General features: G+C 41.0%; 1 protein-coding gene across 1 annotated transcript in view; it reads right to left on the bottom strand.

The window, feature by feature from the left end:
• The window catches only part of LOC144682910 (alpha-(1,3)-fucosyltransferase 4-like), a 47,262-nt gene extending 33,842 nt beyond the window's left edge, over window positions 1-13,420 (bottom strand). Inside the window, exon 1 of the mRNA XM_078545790.1 lies at window positions 8,653-13,420. Coding sequence (XP_078401916.1) covers window positions 8,714-9,754 — 1,041 coding nt within the window. The 5' untranslated portion in view covers window positions 9,755-13,420 and the 3' untranslated portion in view covers window positions 8,653-8,713. The remainder of the gene's footprint in view (window positions 1-8,652) is intronic.
• Window positions 13,421-14,424: the final 1,004 nt, after the last annotated feature.

Raw genomic sequence — 14,424 nt, 5'->3', positions numbered from 1 at the left:
CAATGACCTTCCTTCCATCATAAGGTCAGAGCGGGGATGTTCACTGATGATTGTACAGTGTTTAGCACCATTCATGACTCCTCAGATAGTGAAGCAGTTCATGTCCAAATGCAGCAAGATCTGGACAATATCCATGCTTGGGCTGACAAGCGGCAAGTAACATTTGTGCCACATAAGTGCCAGGCAATGACCATCTCCAACAAGAGAGAATCTAACCATTGCTCCTTGACATTCAATGGCATAACCATAGCTGAATTCCCCACTCTCAACATCCTGGGGGTTACCATTGACCAGAAACTGAACTAGACTAGCCATATAAATACTGTGGCTACAAGAGCAGGTCAGAGGCTAGCAATCCTGTGGCGAGTAACTCATCCCCTGACTCCCCGAAGCCTGTTGACCATCTACAAGACACGAGTCAGGAATGTGATGGAATACTCCCCACTTGCCTGGATGAGTGCAGATCCAACAACAAGAAACTCGACACCAGCAAGGACAAAGCAGCCAGCTTGATTGGTACCCCATCCACAAACATCCACTGCTTCCACCACCAACACAGTGGCAATGTTGTGTACCATCTACAACATGCACTACAGAAATTCACCAAGCCTTGTTGGGCAGCACCTTCCAAACCCTCAACTACTACCTTGACCAGAAAGACAAAGGCAGCAGACACATGGAAACACCATCACCTGGAAGTTCTCTTCCAAGGCACTCCATCCTGGATTGGAAATATATCGCCATTCCTTCACTGTCGCTGGGTCACAATCCTGCAACTCCTTCCCTAACAGCACTGTGTGTGTGTACCTACACCACATGGGCTGCTGCAGTTCAAGAAGGCAGCGCACCACCGCCTTCTCAAGGGCAATTAGGGATGAACAATAAATGCCGGCCTAGCCAGCGACGCCCACATCCCATGAATGAATAAAACAATGGGTTATCACTGTCTATTGAGGCTATAGTCAATCTACATAACTTGATGTAATGATTAAGGGCAGTTTAAATGCTATACAAGCCATTAAAAGTGGTATCTGGCTTGTGAACTGAAATGAAAGCAATTAAGAATTTACTGCTTTGTACTGTGTGCCTTTTGTTGCTTAATTGTCCCTGCAAAATTAGTCAGCAACGGAAAGCAGTAAACCAAGGATCTTTGGGCACGGTCATTATTGCAGTATGTCTCAGTCAGTGCTAGCTGTACACTCAATTAATGTTGTTTTATGCAAGTTATGTATACATAGGGAAATGGGATTTTTAAATACAAAATAATAATTCAGTTAAATCAAATTGTATTTGCCACAATGATATAAGGATACAATTCAATGATTTTTTAAAAAAGACTTTTACAAACCCGAATATTCTGCAAATAGCAGGGGAAAGTTAAATATTAAGTCAGTGCCAAGTTTTTGCCAACTCCTACACAGAGGCTGCAAAAGAATGCAACCTTTTACACAAAGATTTGTATTCTTTGAAAGTATCTGCTTTTCTGCAGCTTTCGTGCTAAGATTATTAGATATAGTATTAGGAGTGAGTGATTTCTTTGTAATCCAGTCATGGTATTATTTCCTCCTAGTGTGTTTATTTCCTGTAGTCACAGTTCTATTGGTGACTCACTGTTTTATAAGAGATGTGCTGTGTATCTATGGGGAGTTGGTGGCAGATCGTGTGAAGTGCTGCAGCAATTGAGGGAGCACTATAGCATGTCCGAGACAGACAGAGATACTCTTGGACTCCGTGGAGACCAATGAGCTGCAGACGGAAGTGGTTAGACAACCATGGCCCCTCATAACAGCCAAGGTGAGGAATTGGCCTGAGGGCCAGGTCTTGAACTTGGTGCCAGGACTCAGAGAGGAGGGAGGGGCCGGGGGCAGGGCTGGAACTGGGAAGTTGAGATTCCTCACCCCCTCCAAACTATCAGGCTTCTCACACTCCGAACAATTGGACTCCCCCTTTCCAAACTATTGGACTTCACCCCCAAAACTGTCGGATTCCTCAATTCTAGCTCCCCCCCTCCGCCTTCCACCACAAACTGTTGGATTCCTCCTTCTCCAAACAGCTGGGGCTGGAGGGGTGGAGGGCTTGAGTGGTTTGGGGTGCAGATTCTGACGAATGAAGAATCTTCAATGAAGAATCTGGTAATAAGAGGCAATTGTGCATAATGGGAGAGGTGAATTTAAGGTACGTGGACGTGAAAATCATTACAGACCTGTTTTAAAATGGCGTAAGTGAGTATATGGGTAAGTTTAGTGATTTGCTTTCAGGTTTTTTTTGTTATAAATTGAGCTCAAAATTCTTGAATCTGGTTTAGTCCTGTGGCAGTTTAAGGCAGGTGAACATGCTGGAATTTGTGATGGGTTTGTGTTTGAATTCCACTAGAAGTGCAAGTGGGCTTTTCTTGCACCTACCTCACTCTGTTCTTACAGCGGGATGACATCACCCATCAGAAATCCCACCAGTTCCAACTCCTGTGCCTCCAGAATGTTTGCACCTTGCGTACTAGAAAAACATGATGGTCCTGTAGTTAAAAATGGCAAGTTCAAAACTGAAGCTTCAAAGGCTGAAATGACTGCCCCCCCATGCGACCACCATCAGTACCCCAAGTACCACCACCCTCCTCCCCCATCCAATTAAACCGAGCTAACAAATTCTAAATTCCTGCGGCCCTCTCATTTTCTCCCTACCCATAAAAGTATTGTCTCATACTGGGGAATTGTCCCATGAACACCACAGCCACCCCAGAAGTACAGTATGGTAGCTGCTGATTATGATATTAGTAACCTAAAGGTTGTGAATCCAAATCAACCATGACAAATTGTAAAGCTGACCCCAATAAATCTGGTACTTTGTGTATTTGTACCAAGGAAATAACCATGAAAAGCTTGCAGACTGTTGTAAAAACATAATTCACTAATGTCCTGCAAAATTCTGGCATTGACTTGATGGTGGTTTACAGTTCAGTGTTGTCACTCAAAATGATATTTACTTTGTCTCTGAACATAATTTGTATTCAGGCCTGTTGAATCAGACATGACTACAGTATTTTTTTAAAAAGCTATTCAACCTTCATTTATGATGGATTTCAAGTACCACGTTCATTAAAATGCCAAATATGCAATTTCAAACAGCTTCTCTTGAGATCCCCACCATCATAGATTCCAGTTTCCCAGCCAACTCTGTTCACTCCATATGATTTGTGGAGTCTAATTTCAAGGATAACTGTAGTGAGTGAGATCCTGGGAGTCCTCAACATTGACTCTAGACCCACAAAGTTACAGGCCAACTAGGCCAAGAAAACAACCTGCACTTTGAGAGCACCCTTAATTGTAATTTGTAGAACTGCCACTGTACTAATGGTACAGATCAGGGACATCCATGAAGCCCAATAAGCCATCGGTAGTAGAATTGTATGTCACTATAATCTGTAACCTTATGGTCCATCACAGCCCTCACTCTATCAACACCATGCTAGGAAATCAGTCCTCTGCCCTCTCAGGTGGATGTAAACGATTCTATGGTATTAATTCAAAGAACAGCATGGGAGTTATTCCTGTTGCCCTGGCCAATATGTATCCCTTAATCAACATCACAAATACAGTCATTATCACATTGCTATTGGTGAGGGTTTGCTGCCATCAAATTGGCTGCCACATTTCTTACTTTACAACAGTGACTACACTTCAAAAACATTTCATTGGCTGTAAAGTGCTTTGGAATACTGGGCAGAATTTTGCCCTTGGTGTGCAGGATCAGTGGGGGCAGGAAGCTGACCACCGCCTACGATCGGTACCACACAGCGATTGGCCCACCCAGCGTGGAACGCGAGCTGAGTGTTGCCTGTACGGTCAGGGGGTGGAGGGCGAGCAGGCCTAGCACGAACTTCGTGCATGCTCACAAAAGAGTGCTGAATAATCTCCCTGAGGCATGGAACTGCCTCAGGGAGATGAATATATTGAAAAAAATTATTAAACAACAGAAAAATTTAATAAAACATGTCCCCTCATGTGACTCTGTCAAATGAGTAGGGGCATGTTTTTAATCAAAAATTAAAGTTTTAATTTCATTTTTATTTGCTTTTGGAAAAATCATCCCACCCGTGAATGAGGTTTCCAAAAATTAGGTGTGTCCACGCACCAAACTAAAAATTCTGGCCATTTTGTGGTCATAAAAGGTGCTATATGAGTGCAAAGGTTTCCTTTCATTTTTGCTGGTCCTTCATCACCACTGGGTCAAAATCCTAGAACCCCACTTAATAGCTTTGTGGGAGCACTATTGTAAAGTCTACACAGTTCTTCACATGTGAACCTTGAGGGTGAGCATAGCAGGGTATTCAACAGTGTGAGGGTTAAATCAGAATTTTACAGTTCAGCCTCATCTTGCCTTCACCTAATGTCAATGCACTTTGCAACATGGTCACTGGTTAGTAATATCTATAGTAAATCTGGAATATGAAGCTAGTCTCAGTATTGCTGACCATGAAATTATCATCAATTGTCATAAAAACCCATCTGGTTCACTAAAGTCCTTTAGGGAAGGAAATCTGTTGTCCTTACCCAGTCTGGCCTACATGTGACTCCAGGCCCACAGCAATGTGGTTGACTCTTAACTGTCCTCTGAAATTGCCTAGCCAACCACTCATCTCAAGGGCAGTTAGGGATGGGCAACAAATGCTGGTCTTGCCAGCAACACCCACATCCCATGAAAGAATAAAGCAAAAAAAGATAAAAACTGGGAACTCTAGCCAATTTTTCTACTTTCTGTCCAGAGGCACCAAGGCCAATCCTGATCTCCCCACAACCAAAATTAGGTAGTTCAACATGGATAATTTGCTGTACAGTTCAGTGGATCAGCCATTTTAAACATTTAGAGCTGAATTTTATGGTCGCTCCTGCCAGGAGGATTTTCTGGTTCTGTTGAAGTCAGTGGACTTTTGAACAGCTAGTCTCATTTTACGGCCACATCCCCAAAATTCCGCCCTTAGTAGAATTTGATCTAATTGATAAACTAATGAATTTTGACTTAAAATGAAGTAAAACAGGAAAGTACCCGATGTCATTGAAAACATATTATTTATTTAATATTTGAATTTACTCAAATAGCAAATAGAAAAGCATAAAACATGACTTATTAAAATAAATATTTTCTTCAGATAGAAGATTGTTTTTTCCACATTAAAATGAAGGCTTCATGACGATTATAATTCATATTTATATAGTATTCTTTAATGGTATCTCTGCACATTACAACAACAGCTTGCACACTAAAGAAGTAATCATCTTATTTTGGGGCCTGTAAATATTAAACTCCACAGCATTACATATGTCAACACAGATGTCGTGAGACTGGACAGTGCTCTAAAGGTTATATTCTCTTTTCTAGTTTTCCAAGGCAACTTTATACAGTAGTGTGTATACAGTAACACTAAAGTGCTAATTTAATTCAGAATCTGAGATGGACAACAGTAAGATATGCACAGAAATAGTTTTGATCCTAGCTATTTTCATGATGGCTCAATGATTTTCTTGAATTTTTCAGCCTGTGTTAGGCCAATTATCTGTTTTAACTTTCAATAATAACTGCTTCAAAAGGCATGTAGCATGCTGCTCAAGTTTTCAAGCATGGTTTCTTTTACACTCTATCACTGCATAGCATTTTGATTTGGCATTTTTTATTGTCTATAGAGCAATAGAAGTAAATAAATAAAATAGAAGCTTCTCTCTGAGCTGATTAAAGAAACTCAAGTTTTCCTTCACCACATACAAATTATAATGAAAACTATGTAGGAGCAATAAAAAGTCGATGTGTCTTTAATGGTTGCAACAAAATGAATTTTAAAACCAGAATGTTAAAGCTGTTGAGGCTACTCTGCTTTAATGGTGGCTGATTTTAAAACATTTTTAAATATCTGTAAACCTCCTTTAAATTTTAAAAGAAACAAGCCAATCATAAGAATTAAGAAAAATACCAACTGTGTAATGATGTCCGCCTGTAAAATATAGCGCAATAAAGCCAGGTCACAAAAGCCTCAAGCACACTCACGTTGTATGTCTCCAAAACTTAAGTTTGCTACTCAGCGTTATACTATTAGAATCTCAAAACTTAACCAATTCACTGCTCTTTCCTCTAAATAAATATGGTCTGGATACATTTCCTGTATTCCAGATGACGGACACTTAGAAAATACTTATGCTCGTATTTTTTCCCTCACATCTGTCAAAGACCTTTTTTTTTACCTATTTGCCAAATTGTTCTTCAGTTACAAACATTATTTCAGGACTAGCACTGCAATTGCATTTAATAGCTGCTGTACCAAATCATTATTACTTCAGGATTGCTATTTGGATTGAAATCCTATCTGCATGCAGCTCACATGAAACTCCATATCAAAACGGTTGTCCTAAGTAAAACATGAATATGAAGGCATTTTCCAGCAATTACCTGTGAGTGACTAATCTAAAGTGCAGTTAGTTTACAAGATGCCAATAAATAACTCACTGTAATAAATTAACAAAAATGAAATAACATTTAAAAGAAAAAAGCTCCAGAAGAGAATTACTGACTTCAAAATCAGAAACAAAGCATTGAAATGGATTTTAGTACTGAGCACTGAAAGGTCTAATAAAACATGGTAGAGCTCATTTTCTGTTAATCCTGGGGAAACAATAAAAAAAAAATCTTTCGTAATTTTCATAATAATTAGACTTTTGAATTTTATTCTGAAAGTGAGTTTAAAAAGTTGTAAAAATTGTTATAGACTCTAGATTCTACAGTCATTGCTTTGACCCCATGGTATTTTTGTACAGCTCCTTTACAATAAAAACTGTGTGCATGCGGCAGCTGACTGAAGGTTGCCTATCAGACTCCTACAAGCCACCTTCTGTTTTCTTACAACTTTGGTGTAAACACAAATACATTTGTGTTGATCACTCATACCTGATCAGAAGACTGTAACAAATGAACAGTAACAAATGATGGACCAGAAATTGCTACAATGTTATCCTTTTTGGTCACCATACATATCATCCTATATTTGTGCTGCAAATTGCTGGAATGTGATTGGACAATGGTGCGGCAGTGCCAATTTCACATCTGTGATCTCATGAATGCAGTTCCCAATGGTTCATCTCTATAAACCAATGACAGAAAAGGACAAAGAAAATCAGCAAAAGACAGAGAAGGAAATAGGGCGAATTAGAGTCAAAAGAAATATAGACAGAAAGAGGAATTAAGAGATGGAAAGAAAGAAAAGTGGATTAAGATACAGAGAAAAAGAATCAGAAGGGAAAATTAGTAAGAGAATTAAATAGAACAAGCTAATGAATAGGACATTGTAATGCAGTGTGTTTATGAATTGTTGTATTGAGAAGATAATGAGTGGCTAGCAGTGCAAGTGTGTAAAATCTACAAACATTCATGACCCATCCATCATTATCAGGAAGACTGGAACAACCAATGAGTACATAGTGCACCGGTTTCATATAGTTTCCCAAAATGTTATTTTTTGAGAGAAATCTATCCGATGTGCATTTGAATGAATGACTTTTTTCTGAGTGCTCAAGCAACTTTGCACCCTGAAAATTATTGCCCCCCCAATGCCAACAAGAGTGGATGACAGTAGAAAACTGCCAAGACAGATAAAAAGATTTCAAAACCTCTCATAACAGTTCACGACCTACTTGAATGAGATTCCAGTTTCATTGGTCTCTTTATAGGCCTCCCTTGAGTGTCATGTCAGGACATAAAATACATCATAGACATGGACTTCTATGAATTAATTACTAGCCCTAAGTGGCTACAGTGGGAATAGTTCATAACGTAAATCCAGAAATTTCATGATCACCATTAAGTTCAATGGGAAGCATCACAGCAAGAAAGAACATTTAATGGCTATGGCAAGGCTAAAGGTAGAGTGGCATAAATTGTCCAGCAATCTGTGGGATGTCAGAACTCAAGGTGCATCTCTTTTACTCCAAAAATGCCTGGATATTTTACAAATTAATAATGGTGTTAATTTGTGATTCTAATAACACATCTTCCCAGCAGTTTCCAGAGGAATGTTTGTAATGGAAGTTGAAGAGTAATGCAAGCTTTTCCATGTTTATTCCAGCAGTATGACGAGGATAAAATTGAAATGCAGGATTGTTCACGAGTTTCCAAAGAATGGTACTTCCAGTGTGTGGGAGTAGAAGCAGATGAAAACAAAATACTGACTTGACACCAATATTCAGCCCTACACCGAGAGTTGGGAAATTTATGGAAGATGGAAAGGAAGAGACTTTTCCTGAGGATTTTGCCCTACACATTTTGCTCTAGAATGGAACTGCTTCATTCTATCCTGGAACTCATTGTGTACAAAGTAAATAACACTATTGTAGCTGAAATGATATATATTTGGTATTCATTTTTAGTAAACAGGTTTCAAGTTCTATTTTGGAGATTGAGTGAAATATTTAGGCAAACCATATCCTGCTAGAATCAAAATAATCCAAAACTTTTGGATTATTGCTTTAAAAGTCATATTTAAAGATAAATGATTATGGTCTTTGCAGCTAACCCTTAGGCCCAACATTGCACCTGTAGGTGTAATTCTATAATTTCATATACATACTGCACTCCATTAGCAAATTATACAACCTGAAGGGATCAGTCAAATGTAACCTGTAGAGTACTTATATTTCCAGGATTTATTTTAGCAGAAATATGCAGCCTCCTACTACAATCACTGGAACCAATTAGCTAGATTTGAGATGATCTTGTAGTCAGCCCGAGCACTTTTGACAGCCTCGCATACTTTGCAGTAGGGCTCCTCCCAAAACTTTGCCAGATGCACACTGTATCTTCTTTTCCAATCGAAATATTTCCGATAACTCCTTGCGTTTTCATCCAAAAACATCAAGTGCTCAGCCAGCTTTTTGGGAGTCGAGAAATCATTTACATGGATAAAAGAATCGGCTGGGATGTACTGTTCATAATTGGCCCTACTGGGTCCTAGGACTATGGGCACAGTGTTGGACATAAGGGCATTTCTCCAGAGTTTTTCAGTTATGTAGTCCACGTGTTGCGAATTTTCGAAAGCCAGATAAAACTTATAAGGCGATATGGTCAGACCAATGCTATTATTCTGCAGCTCCTGATGGTACCTCCCATACACGTCGATGACCACATGTCTACTGAGTCGGTGGTAATATTTAACCCGTGCATGATCCTCATTCCAGTTGCTGATGACCCAAGCCACCAATTTAGATTTGATGGGTAGCACCACCTTCCTTCCTTCTCTTTTTTTGGGGTAGAGGTACCCATAAGGGATGAAGATGTCAGAGCCCCGTTTGTAAGACATAGTCCAGTTAAAAACGCCATTAAGTACTTCTAGACCTGAAGAGTGAGTGGGAGACTCGAAATTCATCCACACCCACCTTTGGAAAGCAGGTCTCCGTTCTGCAGGAAGCTGGCTCACATTTCCTCCCAGGTCTCGGTGATGTACCACCACAGCCTGCGAAATGGGATACAATAGCCGGTTTGTTGTCAACCGGCAGCCCTGGATGTTGTAAAGAGTATCACAGTCTTTGATCTCGGTTTTCTTGCCGAACGGATACCACCAGATGAGCACAGTCACCAGCGGAGCCTTTCCCCTGACTCCGGCCGTTTTGTGGGAAGCGTGTGGGAGGCTGACCCGGGGAAGCTCCTGTACGGATCGGTAAAAGGTTAGCAGGATACCCGCGAAGATAGCGAGAGAAAGCCGCCGGCACAAACGTCTATGCATAATTTATGCGCATAATCTGAATCCCTCGAGCCACTTTGGTGAACAAAGCAAATCGCAGCAGCCTCAGCGGTTGGGTACTGAACATGCTAACGGCAGCTCAACCCGAGAGCAGCCTCTCCTGCCCCGAAGCCGAGCTTTCAACAGCACCGACCGCCGCTGCATTCAGACCTGTCAAATGATTTACAGGAAATTCAGTTGCACTATTGCCACCGAGATCCCCATCACTCTCACTTTGCATCTTTCCTCGCAAGATACCGACGTGGCACACATTGGAGGAGCGGGCGGTGAGGGGGGAGGAGGCTTGTCGCAACTAACAAACATGACTTTATCCTGAGGCAGCGAGATTCCGCGCCAAACCGCTCCGTCATTCCAGTTCCGCACAATTCAAAGTCCACTAGCTATTGACACCGGGTTTTTATCTCGATCACGGCTAATGGAACTGCGTTGATAGGATTGCCTTTGTATGTTTAGTCTGGTATTAATGAACATTATAATCCGCCTGACGCTACACTCAGGGACTGAAGTCCCGCCGCTTAAACCCGCTCCTATTTCACCACAATTAATGGAAACGTTCACCTTCTTCATAAAACGTCGAGCAAACTTTTAAACCTTTGTTTTTGTTCAGAAACACCTGTATATAATTCATCGTCAGATTGATTCAGTAAACTGACATTACTACAATATTGTGCACTTTTTTGCCATTTTTTAAGATAGTGCCCCATTTCATTCCGACCACTGGACAATTTTATACTATTGGAGAAAGCAACTCTTCCACATTTAAAAAAAAGAATGCGCACTCCAAATGAAGGACAGCCCGCAATTCAAGCTTACATCGCTCACCAATGAACCAGACCGAAGTCCCACACCAGACACCGCTTTGACCAAAGATAAAAACAAAAAACTGCGGATGCTGGAAATCCAAAACAAAAACAAAAATACGTGGAAAAACTCAGCAGGTCTGGCAGCATCTGCGGATAGGAGCACAGTTAACGTTTCGAGTCCGAATGACCCTTCAACAGAACTTTTTTTTTGTTTTTGTTACCGCTTTGTCCAAAGCCCTGCTCACAGCAGCGCTACTGCCACAATGACAAGCCAGTGATGGACCCTCACCACTCTCAATTTGCCCATCCTGCCCAGTCTGTTACATTAAGCGCGTTAGCAGCTGTTTTCGGGGTGCTGTGAGTGCTCTTGGAAATCCAAAAGGACACCGGCGGGACACATGCACACTTCTAAGATGCAATGCACCAGACACCATATTGGCGAGGCCTGCACAGTGACTGGTGGCTGGAAATATATAGAGCAGGTAGATCATGAGGTCAGTCAGCATGCAATGTTGATTTGATGTCAGCAGTGCCATTTTGAAGCACAGTTACCCAGCTAATGCCCACTTTTAACCCGGCACTGCTGGACACAGTGTTCAGCAGTAGGAAGGACCTGCCACCAGTGCTTTTTAAAGGGATCATCAATGATATACAACTTGGTTGTTGCTTAAATTCTTCAAGTGTTCCTTTAGCTGTTTGAAGGTACAAAGGTCTATAGGGAGTGGAATGGAATATACTAAAGGGCTTTTTTTTAATAGCTTCAAGGCTTCTGCACAAACCAGTTGCTTTCAGTCATGAGCTCACTGGTAAGCATTCCCTTGGAATACAGGAGGACTTGGAGAATGAACTGAGGCCACACAGAGGAGGACAAACTGCTGGAAGAAGGGGGAGAAGGCCTCTCAGTAGGAGACCACAACCATCAGGATTTTCAAGAAGAAATTCTCCAACCTGAACCTCAGCGAGGAGCAATGTGCAAGAAGTCTACACTTCAGTAAGGATGTGCTCACTGAGAACTGCCATCTGCTTCAACTGCAGAGTAGGGAAGGATTGCATTGCCAGTGCCTGTGAAGGTGACTATGGCGATGAACTTCTATACATCTGGCTCCTTCAAGACTGGAGGTGAAGATATTTGCAACATCTTGCAATTTGCCATCTGCTGTTGCATATGGGAGGTCATGGAAGCTTTCATGCATGCAGCGTCACTTGGATTACAGACCATCCCATGGTGCAAGGTGCCATTGAGTGTATACCTTGTGGGTGCCACATGTCACTCTGCCATATATACTAGAATCAAAATGATTCCACTCCCTTAATGTCTAGTGTGTTACCATAGGCAGTGAATCATGTTGGACATTGCCTAGTATTCTGGCAGCGGTCATGATGCTTTCATTCTGAGACAGTCCATTATACCAGCTGCATTTGAGCCACCACAGCAAATAAAAGGGTGGCCACTGGGTGACAAGGGTTATCTGCTGGTGACATAGCTGATATCTGCAATGTGCAACCCATGCACAGCATGGATACAATGAAAGCCATGCTGTCATACAAAATGCAATTGAGAAGATCATTGGCGTGCTGATGTTGTGGAGTATCTAAAAGACACTCAACACAGAGTTGACTGTAGGTAGATTCAGCAGTAATTCTTTATTTAGTACAAGTGAGTACACAAGGTAAAAGCTCTTTCAGATTACTCTAAAAGGCAATTCGACATTATACAGTTTCTGTTCGGATACATGTATAGCATCTTTTGGGTAACTCATCATTAACCCACAATATTCTTATCTTGTTTTACATTGTTACATTCTTAATTACAAATGAGTTTACAACATAAACACAGAATTACCTGTTCATCACCTCTACTATTCCAGAGGAATTTTACAAAACAGTCGTGGAATGACCTTGACCTTTAGCACAATGTTCACAGTTCACTTCAAAACATAAACTTTGTTTATCCTGATATTTTGCTGCTTTGCTTATTCATCTGCATATCTTGACCCTGAAGTCAAACTATCAGTTTATTACAGTATAACTCATAAATCATTCATCAACTTATTTTATCCTAGCTCAAAGGTCATATTCCTTTAGCTTTATCATGGACTGACCCATAGGCTAGTCATTTAACTTCTGGGCTTGGCTAAATGGTCATATTCATTCTAATTTTTTTTTAACTACAGACCTTTTAAAACTTATAGCGCAACTTGGCTGAGCCTGGGTAATCCCATGATGCATCCTGATATGCCTCTTTATTGAAACAATACTTCAGCTACCAGGCCTACTCTGAAGGCGACATGCAGTACTCGGCAGGGTGGGCATCAAGATTCATCATGGTCTGCATCACTACTTTGCCATTATGAGGGACACCCTTGCCACAAGCTATATGGCAAGCAATTGAGAAGCAGAAGTATGAGGAGGGGCAGTAGGGAAAGGTGTAAGAAGAGGAACAGAGAACACAACCTTGACAGACTCTTTGTGCTTGGGCTGTCCAAGAAAAACCTAATCCAAGTGTGCCAGTAATAACTGAACCTCCAATTCCCCAATTGCTGATGTGTCTAGTCAATCAACATTTGGTGAACACTGACTGGTGCTGAAATAAGCAGGAAGTACAATGTTGGCACGCTGCCTGCTTTGCAATCAGCAGTCCCAGCTTAATCATACATAGCGATCCACACACCTGTTTTCGGGGGCTATCAAATGTAGCCAGTACCATTTCAGGATGTTAATATGGTTTGCAGAATTTGATATCTATTCATTAATTATACAACAGATATACTACTTAAACTGATATTTTCTACTTCATGCAAGTACAACTAATTTTGTAAATAAGAACTAGAAGTTCAAAGTCATTATCCAATAATGCATCTTGCTTATGGAGACATTTTAAACTCTCTTACTATTGGATTGAGATTTTTGAATGGGCAATGAATCTGTGTGGTAAAAGAACAATCGAGTAATTGCCTATATTCATGACATTTTCTTTTAATTCACTTCCCTCCTGTCCCCTACGTTGCTGTCTATGATTTTTTTGTTGTTTTGTTAAACTGAATAACTTTTTACCTGAAACAAATCATGACTGGTTGTGGACAATTAAACTGGAGGAGGAGGCTCCACAAATATCCTTATCCTCAATAATGGAGGAGCCCAGCACATCAGTGCAAAAGATAAGGCTGAAGCATTTGCAACAATCTTCTGTCAGAAGTGCCGAGTGGATGATCCACCTCGGCCTCCTCCAGAGGTCCCCAACATCACAGATGCCAGTCTTCAGCCAATTCGATTCATTCCACGTGATATCAAGAAATGGCTGAAGGCACTGGATACTGCAAAGGCTATTGGCCCTGACAATATTCTGGCAATAGTACTGAAAACTTGTGCTCCAGAGCTTGCCATGCCCCTAGCCAAGTGAGACTACAAGGCAGGAGAAACAAAGCAGAGCATTGAGTATGCTTCAAATGCAGAATGATGTCAAAAAGACAAAGTTAAGGGCACTCTACCCGAATGCGCACAGCATTCGCAATAAGGTAGATAATCTAAAGGCACAAATGGAGGTAAATGGGTATGATATAATTGCCATTATGGAAATATGGTTGCATGGTGACCAAGACTGGGAACTGAATATTCACGGATATTCAATGTTTAGGAAGGACAGACAAGAAAGGAAAGGAGGTGGAGTTGCACTGATAATAAGGGATGGGATCAGTGCATTAGTAAGGGAGGATCTCAGATCATAAGAACAATGTGTGGAATCTGTTTGGGGGGAGCTAAGAAACAACAAAGGGCAGCAGACATTGGTTGGAGTTGCTTATAGGCCGCCAAATAGTAATGGTAATGCGGGGCATGGTATTAATCAGGAGA

Source organism: Cetorhinus maximus, chromosome 7, assembly GCF_964194155.1.
Source record: "Cetorhinus maximus chromosome 7, sCetMax3.hap1.1, whole genome shotgun sequence".
NCBI lineage: Eukaryota > Metazoa > Chordata > Chondrichthyes > Lamniformes > Cetorhinidae > Cetorhinus > Cetorhinus maximus.
This window is presented reverse-complemented; position numbering and strand designations above follow the sequence as displayed.